This window comes from Acartia tonsa, chromosome 5, assembly GCF_053477335.1.
Source record: "Acartia tonsa isolate MP-2025a chromosome 5, ASM5347733v1, whole genome shotgun sequence".
NCBI classification, from domain to species: Eukaryota; Metazoa; Arthropoda; class Copepoda; order Calanoida; family Acartiidae; genus Acartia; species Acartia tonsa.
The window spans coordinates 33,252,185-33,269,175 of NC_137264.1; the positions used below are offsets into that span (position 1 = coordinate 33,252,185).

Here is a 16,991-nt window from a genome sequence, read left to right on the forward strand (position 1 = left end):
TATGTGTACTTAAAAAAACTGTACAGAAAAATTAAATTGAGATAAGAAAAGAAAATGTTCAGTATAAAGAAATATTTCAAATCGATAACATACAAAATGCAAATTTTTTATTTGTTATCATTTCTGTGGGTAGGGAATATTTTCCAAGCTGGCATTGTCTTTGGATGTAACAGCACCATGGAAGGCAGGGATTGTCAGTAAATACCAGACAGGGACGGGACATTGGACTGTAAATTAAACTGGTTCTTAACTTAATCTCATTGGTCAATTTAAAAACTTGAGTCACTCTTATTTAATTTTGATTGAATGGTTCAAAACTTGTAGTGTTCAATCTTTTCAACCAATAATTTTAATCTACAGAAGGTGTTATTAATCATCATTTGGTGCATCGTCTTATCCCTTAAGATCACTGATTATTACTGACCACCTCTCGTACCAGGCATCACCTGGGACTTTGATAATAGTGCGGATGTGCTTTTACCTGGCGTAGAAAGTGTTGACAAGTGTCTCCAGAATTGCCAACAGGATCCAGATTGCCAGGAACCAATATCTTTATTTGCTGGCATCTTGGTAGGTGGCGGATTTTAGTCTTTTTGTCCCGTCGCCTGTTGTCCAATGATCTTGCATTTGAAAGAATTGGTAATTTCCAGGGTTTTACCTGGACTTACTCTGGCGTCATGGATATGTGCTACATCTTCAAGTTTCCTCGCAAGGTTAATTTATTTATTTTTGTATCATAATGATCAGGAAAAAGGCATAAATAATTACCAACAAACAAGATAATTTTTTGGGGGGGAGGGGGGCAGGGGTAGATATTCTAACTTACAATTCTACAAAAAAAAATCACGAAACCTTATAAAGTAAGTGGAAGTATATTTTGTTTTTGTCATGTAACTGAAGAGGGGTCGGGAAGAGGGAGTTGTGGGGAAATTTTCCTTTAGAATTGTTTGTGAGATTATCGTTCCCTTGTCCCTGGGGGGGAGGGAAGAAGGGTTGTCATTTATACTAAGGACAAAATCTGAAATATAAAAAATGTACCAAACAAATTACATTATTGGATAACTAAGCAGCTTTTTTTTTGTCTGGCAATAATTCTCAGAAAATTTTATAATTATTATTAGATTCTCCCATTAGTTATGTTTTCATCCTTGTAGTTAGCTGATCAATGAGTTTGGTGGTTTCCCTTTAAGTATCTGGTCAAACACAGATACCCCCCTTATATTTAATGTATATTACAAAGTTTGAAAGGGGGTTTCTTTTCGTGCGTTTGTTTTTTACTTTAGGAAGTTAATATTAGGTTAACCACGAAGGCATAGGCCCCGCAGGAGTTAAATAAGTGGGTTGTAGGTTTTTTTGTGCTTGCTATACAATTTTAGGGAAAGCACCATGAATTATTAATATCTTTTTTAAGATCCACGAATGTGAGAACTGTGTGAGTGGACTGATACCCCGCGAGTTGTCTGGTGGGTGTAGTGATGGAGCTGATGACATACTGGATGTATTGACAGCTCAATCTGTGGATGAATGCTTTCAGCTTTGTTCAGATAATATGGTAGCAATTTTAATCAACTTATATGAAACTACATCTCCGTTAGTGAAGCTTTATTTCATTAATGAATTTCCCAAATGGTTAGAGCCCCCCGCTTGTATTAGAGTTAAGTGATAAATTTAACAGGGAAGGGGATAGGATTGTTTCTTTAGTGATATAACTTAAAAATAAATTTTTCTATGATTCTTTATAGATGAGGTTAGATGTCTGTACAGTTTCAATCATTTATGTCGTCTATAAAGTTTTTAATATAAATGATTATGACTTTTCATCTAGAAACCTATATCTACCATGTTAATTTTTTCAAATATTGAATTTTTGACTTTAGTATTCTGTTGATAAAATTACAGCATGCAATTATGATAGGAGTGTCACGCCTACACCTGGTGGAATGAAACATCTTTGTTCCCAAACTCTTGTTTCCTACTACAAAACTGTAAGTATGCTTCTGAAATTTATCTCTACGTGACTTATTGTAATATAGGTATCTACATAGACGTACACACGATTTTGCCATTAGAGGGGGGGGGGGGGGTGAAAATTAGCCCAAAATTGTTTAATCTCCCAAGGCTTGCTCATTGGCATATGTAATTGAATAACTGGCTTCCAGCTGCTAATTCTTTGACTTTGGTCAACTAAAGGCGACTTTTTTTCATAATGAACTGACTGACTTTGGGCTTGGATATCCCTTTAACTAAGATGCTAGTAAAGTCTACGGTAGCCGAGTCTAGATAATTGTTCATTTGACTGAAGTAAAGCATTTGACTGTGTATCAATAATATGAACTATATCTCACCCCTTTCCATAGTGTACTATATATATAGTTATATCCTTATAATAAGTAACAGGATGCATGTGTGTTTGTTTGTATGTCTGTACCGAGGGATCTTGCAAATCGCAAACCGATATGGTTCTCTTTTACAATGTAGCTTCTCATAATGCCTGTGTAGTTTTATAATTATTTTGTGAAACTAAAATAAAAAAAGGGGGGTCGAATTGAACCTGCCACCACCTCAAGTGACCCTAGAGTCCTACTATGTAAAGAAATAAGGTTTTTTTGTCTGAAGCTTTAGATATTAATAAGTTAATTACCACTAAATCATTTAGATTTAGATTTTAGTCTTGGGATGGTTTTAAGCCATTTTAAGCCCCTATCTGCGTCTTCAAATACAAAGCCCCTAGTGGCTAGGAGCGTAACCGCTAGCAATCATATATACTAGGCAAGCACCAGCATGACTGTGAAGGATGTATAAGTGGAAGTATGAACTATATATCCTCCCTACCTCCACAGTGTACTAACTATACTATTCTTGATACTAGGCAAGCACCAGCATGACTGTAAAGGATGTATAAGTGGAAGTATGAACTGTATATCCTCCCTGCCCCCACAGTGTACTGACTATAAAATTCTTGATGAAGGAGACAGAAGTGCCAGGCATCAAATACATTATTTTAGTATCTTATTATAGTCAGCTTTTCACAGCTAGTAAAATAAAAATATATAAGATTAATTCCAATTTTGTTGGCCTTGGCGGTCCGAAGGCCTGGGCTAACAGGACTGGTATTAATAATATGATTTTATTTTTTTATTCTTATTAGAATTTGATAGAAATATTAAGTTATAAAATAGTACAAAAATATGAACCACATAGAGTTTTCTAAACTCTTAAATATAATGACAATAGTATATTACCTAATACAGTTAGGAGTTTCAATCTATTTTTATAGAAGCAGAAATAAAATCTTTTATTTCGGTTTTGACCCTCTAAAAAACGTAATGTATGATTTTATTTCCCCCTCTCTTGGTAATGATATCATCAAGGCCGATATAATTTTTGTAATCTACCCTTCCAATTTTGCCTCTCTTGGTTATGTTATTAAGGCCGATGCGGTTTTTGTAATTCCACTTTCAAGAAGGACGGAATAGTTGTTTATACTTTTAACATTGACATAATTATGTTAATCGTAAAAATGTATAAAATACTATTTATAATTACAATTTTTTTATGTAAATAAAAAAAATATACCATTCCAGTTTCGTTTCTTTTGAAAGTGGAATGGTACATTACAAAAATCATATCGGCCTAATTATATCATTACCAAGAGAGGGGAAAATGGAATCATATATTACGTTTTTTAAAGGGTCAAAACTGTAATCTTAGATTATATTTCTGCTTCTATAAAAAAGGATTCAACCTCCTAACTGTAATACATATTCTAGTTAATTTTCAATTTTTGCAATATGTTATTTGATGTGAATAGGAATAATAATGGAGATTGTGGCTTAAATACAGACTGCAAATGTGATTCGGGATGTCATGGAAAAAATCAGCCATTTAAAAGTACTCTATCCATTAGACTACATATTTCTTTTTTTAAACCCATGCCTCTATTTCTTTGCTAACCTGCAAATTTTTTAATTAACCCAGTGAGGGAGGGAGTATTGGACTATAAATTACACTGGTATTTAAGTTTTTTAAACCACGTTTTCTTATTAGGTGCTTCAAAACTTTGGAAACAATTGATTTTGGATTGGTTCGGGTCCAAAAGTTTTTTCCAATAATTTTAATCTACAGATGGAATAACTTTGTTTATCATCACCGGGATATACATACATGACGTTCTCATCAATAGTCTTATTTCTCAAGGTTTTATAAAAATTTTATAAGAAAAAAAGAGGTTTGTCAAGAAAGAAATGATTATCAAATTCATGTTTTTTCTACAAATACACATTAATTTTCTTGTTTCTTTTTTGTCTTATCCCTTGAGATCCCTGAATATCCATGGCAAAATCAACAGGGAAATTCTGGTAAATTCCATGGAGCTGGGTACTACAGGTTCCAGGAGCCTGCTGGGATCATCATGCCAGAATCTACTCCTGGACCAGTACATTGCCAGGCCTATGGCTCAGGTAAAGTCACGGGGAAGGAGGGTACATTGGACTGTAAATTAGACGAGTACCCAAAGGTTTATAGCCACGTCATCTTTTGCTCAAAAACTTTTGTCGAATTTTGATGGGTAGGTACCAAACATTTCAACCAACAATTTAATCTAAAGAAAGGATAATTTATTGTTCATTATCATTGAGAATTTACATACAACAATTTATCGTTTATTGTCTTATCCCCTAAAGACCCTTAGGACAGTTTTTATCTTGAATTAGGTTAAGATATATTGGGTACAGCTGGTAGAATATTTTCTTAGAAAATTTATTTTTTGGAGCAATTTCTAGTTCTAGCAAAATTTTTCTAGGTTTTCTGAAAGGCACTCATCCAACCAAAATGGGACGTGAAGAAGATATGGTTGTCTGCTTTGATAATTTCTTTGATGGTAACTGTAACTATCAGGTTAGCTTTGGATAATAATTTATTTTCCAGTATGGCTTTGAAACCGATTAATATCCGGTAGATTAGAACTGGTTTTCAATTATATTGAAAATCATGTATAGCATTGAATTACAGATAATTTTCAACAATTATTAAAATAAAATCCCAAAATTGGGTGGCAACACAAAGTAGAAATATCCCTGGTTATATTTATCTCAAAGTCACAGCATCTTATATTTTCCATAGGGATTTTATATTATTATTCAGATGATGTAATTCCTTTATATCCTAGAGAATATCATAGGGATGGAGCGTATTTTCTTCCAGCAACCTTATCATTTATGGGAGAGTTTAATTATAAATATATCCTTATAAAGATAAGGATATCATTACATTCCATTCGCTAGTGTAGGGATGGAATTTTATTTATGTAAGGTTTTAAGCAGGGCTCGGCAGCCGCGCCTCAGCCGTGCATAAGCCTCAAATTTAAATCCGATTTTGTGCAAAAAAACAAAACAAAATTCTTTATGACGGATTTTCATCCAGCTGAAATTTAAATTTATAATATTACGATTTGACTGAGGCTTTTATACGTGGCTAACGCGCAACTGCCGAGCCCTGGTTTTTTAATGAAATGACATATTTCTTTCCTTATTTTTCACGTGTATGACTATCTAAAAGAGTAAGAAAGATATTCTTGATTCTAGGATGATGTGACTGTAACCCTTTGTGATGGATATTATGTTTACTACTTACCTAATTCTAGGATGATGTGACTGTAACCCTATGTGATGGATATTATGTTTACTACTTACCTAATTATATAATGATGTGACTGTAACCCTATGTGATGGATATTATGTTTACTACTTACCTAATTATAGGATGATGTGACTGTAACCCTTTGTGATGGATATTATGTTTACTACTTACCTAATTATAGAATGATGTGACTGTAACCCTATGTGATGGATATTATGTTTACTACTTACCTAATTATAGGATGATGTGACTGTAACCCTTTGTGATGGATATTATGTTTACTACTTACCTAATTATAGAATGATGTGACTGTAACCCTATGTGATGGATATTATGTTTACCACTTACCTAATTCTAGGATGATGTGACTGTAACCCTATGTGATGGATATTATGTTTACTACTTACCTAATTATAGAATGATGTGACTGTAACCCTATGTGATGGATATTATGTTTACTACTTACCTAATTATAGGATGATGTGACTGTAACCCTTTGTGATGGATATTATGTTTACTACTTACCTAATTATAGAATGATGTGACTGTAACCCTATGTGATGGATATTATGTTTACCACTTACCTAATTCTAGGATGATGTGACTGTAACCCTATGTGATGGATATTATGTTTACTACTTACCTAATTATAGGATGATGTGACTGTAACCCTTTGTGATGGATATTATGTTTACTACTTACCTAATTATAGGATGATGTGACTGTAACCCTATGTGATGGATATTATGTTTACTACTTACCTAATTATAGGATGATGTGACTGTAACCCTTTGTGATGGATATTATGTTTACTACTTACCTAATGCATCTCACTGTAACAACAGGTAATTAATAGTAACAGGATGCCTCTCTGTCTGTATGTGTATTTATAGCTTTAAATCTCGCTAATCTCTAAACCGATATGTTTCTCCTTTACAGCTTATGTGAAGGTTTATAACTACTTTGTGGGAGTGTACCTTTTCACAGCTATGAAAAATCACCCAAACCTTAAAAAACAAGGTATAATATGTGATGCCTCTCTATTTTCAAGTCCAAATGTAAGTATGCCATTAAAAAATAACCTGTATTTACAAACAATTTTGTTTAGAATTATAAATTAATATTCTACTTAACAAGTTATGACACTCTACAAGTGTAAATGATTGTTTGTTCCACCGTTTGATTCTCAAGCCTTTCGTTTTATGGATGTTGGCATCCTTGTTAAATCAATAATTTATATGATTATGTTTGTTAATAAAATTACAAAATGATATTAAAACTATTTCAGATACTGTGGTATAACACCTTGATATGGTCTAAAATTTTGAAATGGGATTTGAAAATTGTTAATTACTTTCCTTGTTAAAAATATTGTTTAGTTAATAAATAACACATTTAGATTTTATTTAATCTAATTTTACATATAATACTTTCTATATAAAAATGATATTTAATAGTTATTAATATTCTAAAGAAGAAAATTTCTGTATGCTTCAAAATATGACCAAATTTTCCCTAAAGCTTCCCTAAAAATTGTTGACCTATTAATCCAGCAATTTTAGTTTTTTTAAAGTGAAAAAATATAGGGCGGGGTTGGTATTTTTTTTTCTTTGGAGGTTAGAGGTAAATAAATTAATTTCAAACCTTTCTTGAACCTATAATATGCTTCACTGTGTAGGGAAATCATTTAGGGTGTTTCACCGGGTAAAGAGATCCTTCTGTACAGACAGACATCTTGTTACTTATATAAAAGACCTATAGGGGGAGGGAGGAATCATCCTTCTCCAACTTTAAATTTTAGTTATTTTTTAGGGGACATTTATTTAGGGGCGTTTTATCTTGGTAGGGTGGAGGCATCCTCCCCCAAAATAATTATAAACCTTCCGTTCCCAAGACCTATGAGGAGCTACACTGTAAAGGAAAATCATTTTGTACAGCGGTCAGTGAGATCCTTCCGTACACAATACAGACAAACATCCTGTTACTTTTACATAAAACCCGCGACCGTGGCTCAACACGTAGCGCATCCGCTCGTCGTCGGGAAGGTGATAGGTTCGAATCTCGGACTAACACCGCGTCATAACTAAAGACGTTAAAGACGCTATGTCAGATGCGCGACATAAATAGTTAGAGTAGGACGAATGCCTTGGCCCAAAACAGGCGCAACTCGTTACCATGCACAGTTGGGACTTCTCAGACAAAGGTCGTGCATCACAGAGAGTTGGTTGTCTGTTGGATGTTACTTAACCTAATATCCTTGGGTGTTTGGACAGAGAAGGGTGCGTAACAGTCATCCTTAGTTCTCCTGGATTGCTGGGCCAGGACCTGAACAGTGGACAGTACAACAAGTCGATAAGTTCCTTTACTGCAATCCCGCCCGTACGAGGTAATTGAAGGTTTACATAAAGATTACGGTATTGGTTACGCCTCTATTCCTGATTTAAACGCGTATTTAACAATTTCCTACCAACATTGTAATCTTGTGTATTTAAATGGGTTTAAATGTTCAAAATTGTAAAAATTTTCATCACAGGAAAAATAAACCCAGATGTTCCTTCAAACCAGCTGAAATTTATTTTAAAAACAAAATTTACAAGAACAAACTTATTATAGAGGTGCTTTGATTAAAATATTGTACCTTGTTCTCCAAATCATTGCTCAAAAAATAATTTTAGGAAGGATTTTGATTAATTGTTCATCATAAATATATGACAATCTTTTGTAAATTAAAAATCTTTTCAAATGAATAATTTTAATTTCAAATTAATAAACGACAAATAGATATATTAGAGGCAAATTTTTTTTGTAAAAACACAATATAATTTGCTTCACTGTTGAGCTTAACTCTTAACATCCCCCTTCATTTAAAACACTTTTTAAACACCCTGCCTTGCTAATTGCACTAGATTCAAATTGACAGCTACTTTACAGGGATTCTAAGAGATAAGACAATGGCTATTAATGAATGTTTGATGAACAGATTTACCTCTTAACCCTTACAGATCGGGGGGGGGGGGGGGGCTCAAAGAGCCCCCCCCCCCTCTAGTTTTTTCAATCTCATTTTTTTTGTAGGTAAGATGGAGTGCTGTGACTTCATGACTTTTTAAGTTTAGTAATTATACGTCGGCAAGAGTTGATTTTATTAGGATATCTGGTCTGTGTCGGTCGTGGTGTCCGGTCAAAGTCGGTTGGGTAGCACCAAAATTAGAAAAAAATTCTAAATAAATCTTAATTTCTACATTATGACTTTTGTGTATAAGGAGAAACCTAAAATTTTTTTTGGTGAATACTTAGATATCAATGACCTTCTGAGAAAAGTTGTGTCATGACCGTTTGACCGCTCCCTGACCGACTTTATGACCAATTTTTGTCCGGCTTTTACTACAGACATATATCATGAATATCGTGGCTTCTATTACAGCTAGAGTCCTATAATTTTTTTTGGTAAATCCTTGAGCAACTTCAAACAGATAAAAATATTAATTGGCGCCGCCAACCGCCGTTTTACCGCCGTAACCGCCGAAAATGGCGGTTTCCGTTATTTGCCGTTTTTTGGCGATGATCAGAAAAAGTAATTTTTTTGTTATGAAAAATAAAAGTTCGTACTAAAATTTGGTCATCCTAGCTGCAAAATTGGCCGCTCTACAGCTGTTTTAAAATTTAGCGGCTGGCCGCTAAAAAGCGGCTAAGGAGCGGCCTGGCCGCTATAACTAGAAAAAGTAATTTTCTCTAAAAATACACATTAACCACCAGAAAAAAATTTATCTGTAACAGGAGCCGAGATAGAGGGGGGAATTAAGGTGGGAATTGGGGCCCGAGCTGTAAGGGTTAATTATACACAAAATAAAATTATTGGAGATAAAGTTTGGAAACTGACCTATTGCATAGATTAATTACAACTGAACCTTGGCCTCAGTTTTAACCCATATGTGCAAACGTGGCTCAACACGTAGCGAATCCACTCGTCATCGTGGAGGTGATAGGTTTGAATCTCGGACCGACACCGTGTCATAACTACAGATGTTAAAATTGTTCCTACATCTGATTGTCATAAACAGTTAGAGTAGGTGTATCGGCACAAGGAAGAGTTCTTTTAGTCTATGTGTCGTGTACTAAATGAAAGTTCCCACACCCATTAATCCTTACTCTAAAAATCAGCGATGACGACATTTCCATCAGAGATACCTCCCAGAGTGTGGCATTCATAGTGAGACGCATGTTCTCCATTCAGCGCATTTTTTCTTATGTTTATCAGAGAACACATGAGGCGAATGTATATGTCGTGAAAACGATTTATTACATGCTTGTTGAATATAAGGCCAAATCCTAAAGTAATTTCTTCAGTTAAATAAAAAAGTAGATTATTTTCTTTGTTTTGTTTGATAAAAAAAAAGACCAATCGTAATTATGTAACATGTTAATTTTGATGTATCACATTAAAAATAACATTCTGTTCTCGTTTAAACAATCTATGACCATATTACGCTTAATCGATCTGACTGTTGCATTTATATGTGTTATTTTTCTAATGTATTTTATATTTTTCTTAGATGTTTGGTTTTCATCTTTTCAATAAAGATTTGCAATAGTTATTTCTCGCATCGTATTATAAACGGCTTTCCGCGGATATAGAAAGTACAATTATGAGATTAAAACTGGTTTTTATCTTATGATTGTACATTTCTATATTCGTAGAAAGCTGGATATAATACGATGCTAGACATAGTTTTTTCGTATGGATGAGAACCGGTTCCTATCCACCAGATTCAAATGAATACGAGAAAATATCTGCATTATCTATCCTCGTTGGACAGCAAGTGTTGGGTTGATTGTCTATCAGCAATTTGATTGAGCGAAAAGATCTCGGCTCAATCATGCCGATACAGTAGGGGTAAGCATTAGCCCATAAACATGTGCACCTCTTTACCATGCACAGTTTTGACTGGTACACTTGATATACACAGGCACAAATGCAATAAATTGTTAAACTAATGTTGGTTGTAACGTTGCCTGTCCTTACACTTACTTATGTAGTTAGATGTAGAGCATATACATAATTATCTGTAGTAAAACGTGTGAAAATCCTCTTAATTTTGGTGGCAAATGTTCAGAAAAAATTGTGAAATTACCATGGACATAAAATATACGTGGATGTTATGCCAAGAAAAAAATTAGCTTGCTAACATGGAACTTATTTCGTTCATCCAGTAGGAGGGGAGGAGATTGGGTATAGAAGTTATATTGTGCTTAATCTTATTTTAGCCTTCTGCGAGTTTCCCTGTATTAAGGAACATAAAAATCTGGTGTAACATCTAAGTAATAATATATCCATTGAAATAACATGTTTCAGTACGACCAGCTGAATCTTAGTTTCCGATTTTGTACATATCAACCCTCATCCTATCTCAATATTTACTACTAGCTAAAAAAGCTCCAAACTTCCAAGAAAAAAATCAAAAGAGGACTATCCACGAACGAGAGCACATGATTATAAGTACCTTCCAGCATTGACCCTAAGTATTTTCTTTCAGAATATAATAGGTCACCATTTATTATTGATATATTGACGAGAAAATTTATGTTTCACCATGTTTTTTTAGGTATTTTAATTGATTTTGAAAACTTTTATGAAGCTAATTCTTTTAATAAAATGGATATTTGATGATACATATGCGAATAATCGTATTATATAGATTGTAAATTAATCCATATTGCATTAATATAAACATACATATGAGATATAGTAAATGTGCTTTTGACTTTTTTTTATTTTTATCATTTGACAACATGGACAATTAAAGACACCCCGAACTCAACAAAACGTTTGATATAATTTTAACTAAAAATGGTGTACATTTTTTTACTTTTCTTCAACTTGAAGTGGTAAAACATAAATTTTCTCGTCAATATATCAATAATATATGGTGACCTATTATATTCTGAAAGAAAATACTCAGGATCAATGCTGGAAGGTACTTAGAATAACGTGCTCTTGTTCGTGGATAGTCCTCTTTGAACAATTAAATTTTGAATGTATAATTAATAAATCGCTTTAATTAATTTCAGCCTTTCCCTTTGACCGGAGTAGCTGAAAATAGCTTTTGCAATGAATCTTGGACAAAGTAGCTTTGGACAAAGTAGCTTCAGGACAAAGTAGCTTTACGACAAAGTAGCTTCCGGACAAAGTAGCTTCCTAAGAAAAGTAGCCTCCACTGTTAATAAAGGTCATGGCCGCAGCGCTCGGCCCCCTGGCCTGCCTAGCCGCGGGCGCTCGGCCCCCTAGCCTGCTTGATAGATAATTAAGCAAATTAGAAATTTGGAATGGTGGAAAAATTGGCCTGTTTAAAAAAATGAGTTTAGTTTGTTTACATCCATTCAATTAGTTGCACGCAAACAAAGCAGCATAAAATGGTTTTGGAAATTAGCTATTTTCTTGTTTCATATGGAATTAAACGTCACTATAAATTCAGGGAGTAAGGGAGGGGACAATGGATCGAATATTCAATTTTTAGGAGTCTCAGACTTTGGGGACTGGCTTAAAGGGAATGTGCAAGAATTTAGCAGTTTCTGACTGAGTTTGGGGACTTGCGCATGAAATACCGCTACTCGTTATGTATGTTTTGAATATTGCAGACGGGGAGAAGGGATAAGGGAAGTGGGGGTAAGGGAAATAAACACTCGTTGTGTTAGTTTGGAATGTAGCAGGCGGGGAGAAGGGAGGTGGGGGCAAAGGGCAAGGGAAATAAACAGAATAAAAAGGGGCAGTCATATTCTTGCTAGCAGCTGGCCGGATCCAATAATCTTTTAATATAAAAATCACACCAAAAAACCTCAATATATTTCATCAAAAACAAGTTGTGATTTCACTTTACATGATGCTATGGAAATCTATTATTCAATTAACAATCCCTTTATAATTTCCTACAAATTTATTGGATTAAACTGGATTTCATGCCCTTTCTTTGATAACTCCTATATTGAATTAATTGCCCATTGTCCCCTCCCTTACTCCCTGCTATAAATTAGTTTTTTGATATTTTATTAAAAGACTTTTATTACTGATCGTCGTGATTGTGCGCTAATGAATATAAGATTTGCTAGTCTGGCCGAGGAGTTAAGTTCAATTTTGGGTGAATATTCTAAATTAAAACTTGAAATCTTGGAAGAAGTCTAAAATGTCACGAGTGACGTCATAAACATCCATCTCTTTTTTGGGGGTTGCTTTTCCCACTACTCCTCTCATCCTTCCTTTTTAGACATATTTTTATGACGTCACACGTGACATTTTAGGCTTTCTTGAATCTTGTATTAACTGTTTTCAATGAGAAACGGCCCATTCAATTAACCATAACTGAAGTTCATGACACTTGTGTAATTGAAAAGATCATACTTAACTTCTATTTAAGATAATTTTAGATGATCAACAGAGGGCACAGTTATTATGAAGTTTCAGAAGCAAGTATGCAGGTACTATTGCAGACAACGAACCCTTTTATTTTAGGCCCTTTGCATGGAAGTCCTAAAATTTCATAGTAATGAGTTGCGCCTAATTTGAGTTCTTTTATTACATTTTCATTGTTTGGTTCGAACCTAGTAGTGTATAAACATTTCAACTGATATTTTTTATCTACATAATTTGTATTCTTGTTTATTATCATTTGGTAAAGTATATCAAATTTTTGTCAATTGTCTTACCTCTATAGATTACTGAGCAAGCAAACGAGAGAGTACATAATATCAGTGCCTTGTATTACTGTTGGTTATTATAGAGCAGCTATTCTACAAAAAATAGCAAAACAGAAAGTAAATGATATTAGTGCCTTGTATTAAATTATAGAGTAGCTTCTCTACAAAGATAAGCAAAACAAAATGTACATTATATTAGTGCCTTGTATTACTTATGAAAATTATAGAGAAGCTTCTCTACAAAAAATAGCAAAACAGAAAGTAAATAACATTTGTGCCTTGTATTAAATTATAGAGTAGCTTCTCTACTTAGAAAAGCAAAAAAGAAAGTACATGGTATTAGTGCAATGTATTATTGATGATTCTTATAGAGGAGCTTCTCTACATAGAAAAGCAAAACAGAAAGTGCATGGTATTAGTGCAATGTATTATTGATGATTCTTATAAAGTAGCTTCTCGACAAAAAAAAGGAAAACAGAAAGTACATGATATTAGTGCCTTGTAGTATTGATGATAATTTGCCTGTTCTCAATGTAATGGCACAAGATTACTGGTTTGCTCTTAGTAAGTAGATTTCGCAAAGAGCGCTGAAGTATGAGTAAAGTGGTCAAAATATTTATGTACCTACATTCCATTATAACGTCTTGCCTATGTATTATACATTCAAGTTGTTTTGTCCCTGGCCTCTAAAAAGCTTTATACCACCATCAAATATTTAAAAAGCTTACCTGAACTGTGAAACCAGAATTTCCGAGATCTTCAGCTTCAAACAAAAAAACTTGTAATTACATATATATAAATAGAATTACCAATTTAACCCTATTTTTGAACAAAAAACAATCTGAATTAAAATGAAGTAATAGAACAGAATATTTTTTTGGTATAAATGAAATGTAAAGGATTAGCTAAATATTTTATTCAATAATTATTTTAAGGATTGAAAGTCCCAGTTCTGGTAAATTGTACACAAATACACAAATTTTGAGGCTAGTCTAAGCGTTAGTGATTCCTAAGCCTTATTGAGTCCATGAAATTTTATTGGATTTGTCCATCATAGCTGTGCCACTTTCAATAAAATCCTTAACATGATACATAAAAATTGCAATTATACATATTATTATGTGAAGAGTATATATATTGTATAAGGTTTTTTCTTTCTAAAAACCTGTATTATCTTGCACTTAAGTCATACATTAACGAGACTTTAAAAAGTAAAACTAAATACTCAACATTAACCCCATTTCTAACACTTTATACACAAAATGCGGATCAAGTCGGGTTGGCGATTTCCTTCATTTGTAAATGTTAGAGAAGTTCTGCAGGGTTGCCCTCTAGGTATAGAGGCCCATAGGGTTAGATCCCTCGCTAGAAATATGTTTTCTTTCAAAATTTTAAAAAAGGGTGGGGGGGGGGGTGGTTGTGGGGGTTTGAGGCAAGCTTAAACATTGGTTTGAGTGAAAGTTCCATTTGAAAATAGGAATGAAAGTATAACAAAGCTCAATGAAATGAACAACGAACTCACGCGGCTAGAGAAAACAGACGTAAAATTTATCATTTCCAAGTGTTTTTGGGCTACAATTTTTATTGTGTTTTGATTAAATGTAAATCTTTTAAGTGAAACTTCTATTAAAGGTTTCGGATTTTTAATTATGGTTTACAGAACTTTTAAAAATGTGTGCTGTTTCTAACCAATAATATGGCCGAATTGTTCATACACTTTGTTCTTATTTATAAAATTAACTGATTAACATTTAAGAACTTTTTAAGAATTTATAAGGGCCGAGGGAGGGAACATTTGACTGTAAATTACACTGGTATCCAAAGTTTAATCAAAATTTATTCGTTGTCGAAAAACTTTGGATTCTTTTATTAAATTTGATTGGTTGGTTCAAAACTAGCCGTGTCTAAAACTTTCAACAAAAGTGTAAAAATACAGAAGGGACAAATTTGTTATAAACATTGGTGATGTATATAAATTTACCGTCCATTTACTTATCTCTGAAGATCCCTGCATGTTATGTTAGATAATTATAGAGTACAATTTAAACTTCCTGTCCGCAATGGTAAAAAGCAAATTAAAAATCTTTTTTTAAAGTAAAAGTGTGGACTTTAAATAATCACTTTAAAATTATTATAATTTAAGTGAAACTTCAACATTTTTAATACAGCAGTAGTAAAATACAGTTGGCCGGTTTGAGTAATGAATCATTGTGTCAATAAAAAGTTGATAGTTTACATTTACCGAAATAGCTTCTATGTGAGAGAAGGCAATAAATAGTTTAAAACCATCCCAAGCTTTAGAATAAATATAAAATAGTTTTTAACCAATCCAGGATCAATGTAAATATTTCCTAAAATTGAGAATCGGTTCAGTAGTTTTCGAGATCTTAATGTTTAATTAACAAATTTGTTTGCTTTATTCAAAGCTTTATTCAAAGAATACAATTTTGAAAAGTTTAGAGTAGCTGCGCTATTAAATAACTATAGTCTAATTCATGAAGTAGTTCTTATATTTGAAGTACACAATTTTGATTAATTTAAATAACAAAATTATGCCTTACCTTGCTCAGTTGTAGAGCTGCTAAACAAAGGGCTTCCAGGCAGACACGAAACACTTGAAGTATGGAGCCTAGATATATCCCTTTTTCTGTTGAAATCGTAAAATTGCATAATTTTTTAATCTGGTAGAAATTGTAAACTTTGATAATGTCCTGCAGAAACATCAGACTCTTCATAGTAAAGTAGTAACATCGGGTTAGCTCTAAAGAACACATAGCTAATTACTTACACAGACAGACAAAAAAAACTATTTTGTATATTAATAGTGTTAGTTTTGACATAACAGGCAATATAAATTAATTCTTATGAATAATCAAAGGACTTTTTACAATAAAAGGCGTTTTTTTGAGATGGACGTTTTTTGAGATGGGCGTTTTTTGAGATGACCCTCCTAAACATGTGCAGCCTTTTAGGACATTACCGACAGTCTGACGGACCAAGTAAATTATAAATTGGTTGATTTCTGGGATAGGGAATATTCACCAAAATTTCAGCTTTCTATCTCGAATAGGTGCCGAAAGTTCACATTGCTGGATAGATGGACATTTCGAATTATGGAGTAGCTTTGCTACAAAACCAATACTAAAACCTTTTTAAAGTTAGTAATAAAGGTTTGTATGATCCTTAACAAGACAAAATGTGAGAAAATTTGCAATTGTAATTCTGTCTGCTTAACTCATACCATAATCTATACCCTTTGTTTTAAATCCATCCACAGTCAAATATTTGTTGAATTTATAGAAAATGGCACGCACATAAACAATAACATAGTATCAGCGACTGTGGCTTTCGTATGGGAGGTTATGGGTTTGAATCTTGGAGAAACCCCGCTTCATAATTAAAGACATTAAAAATGCTATGTCCCAAAACAAAAGCAACTCATCAACTTGCACAGTTAGGACTCCAACACAAAGGTCGTGCAAACAAAGAGTTTCTTGTCTGTTGGGTTTTGGTTGACCTCATACCCCGGGTGTTAGGACAGAAAAGGGGTTATTATCTCCCATTAGTTATCCATGGTTCTTGGAACTGATGTTAAGATGTTAAAGTATCATTGCAGCCTCGTCCGTATGATGTCACAAAACTGTTGGCATACTGTAGATATGCAAATT

At 33.4% G+C, this 16,991-nt stretch overlaps 3 protein-coding genes across 12 annotated transcripts in view; 1 reads left to right on the top strand and 2 right to left on the bottom strand.

Moving 5' to 3' along the window:
* Rrp45 (exosome complex component Rrp45) overlaps positions 1-16,991 on the bottom strand; it is a 350,250-nt gene that overhangs the window by 232,043 nt on the left and 101,216 nt on the right. The window lies entirely within an intron of this gene.
* Positions 1-16,991, bottom strand: part of LOC145319967 (uncharacterized) — a 274,659-nt gene that overhangs the window by 219,886 nt on the left and 37,782 nt on the right. The window lies entirely within an intron of this gene.
* On the top strand, positions 57-7,064 carry LOC145320319 (uncharacterized). The gene is made up of 11 exons (XM_080162729.1): positions 57-184; positions 440-536; positions 647-713; positions 1,412-1,552; positions 1,916-1,985; positions 2,870-2,984; positions 3,812-3,859; positions 4,348-4,460; positions 4,802-4,896; positions 6,409-6,482; positions 6,926-7,064. Exons 1-11 carry the CDS (start codon positions 97-99, stop codon positions 6,945-6,947), a joined length of 930 nt encoding a protein of 309 aa, XP_080018855.1. The 5' UTR covers positions 57-96; the 3' UTR covers positions 6,948-7,064.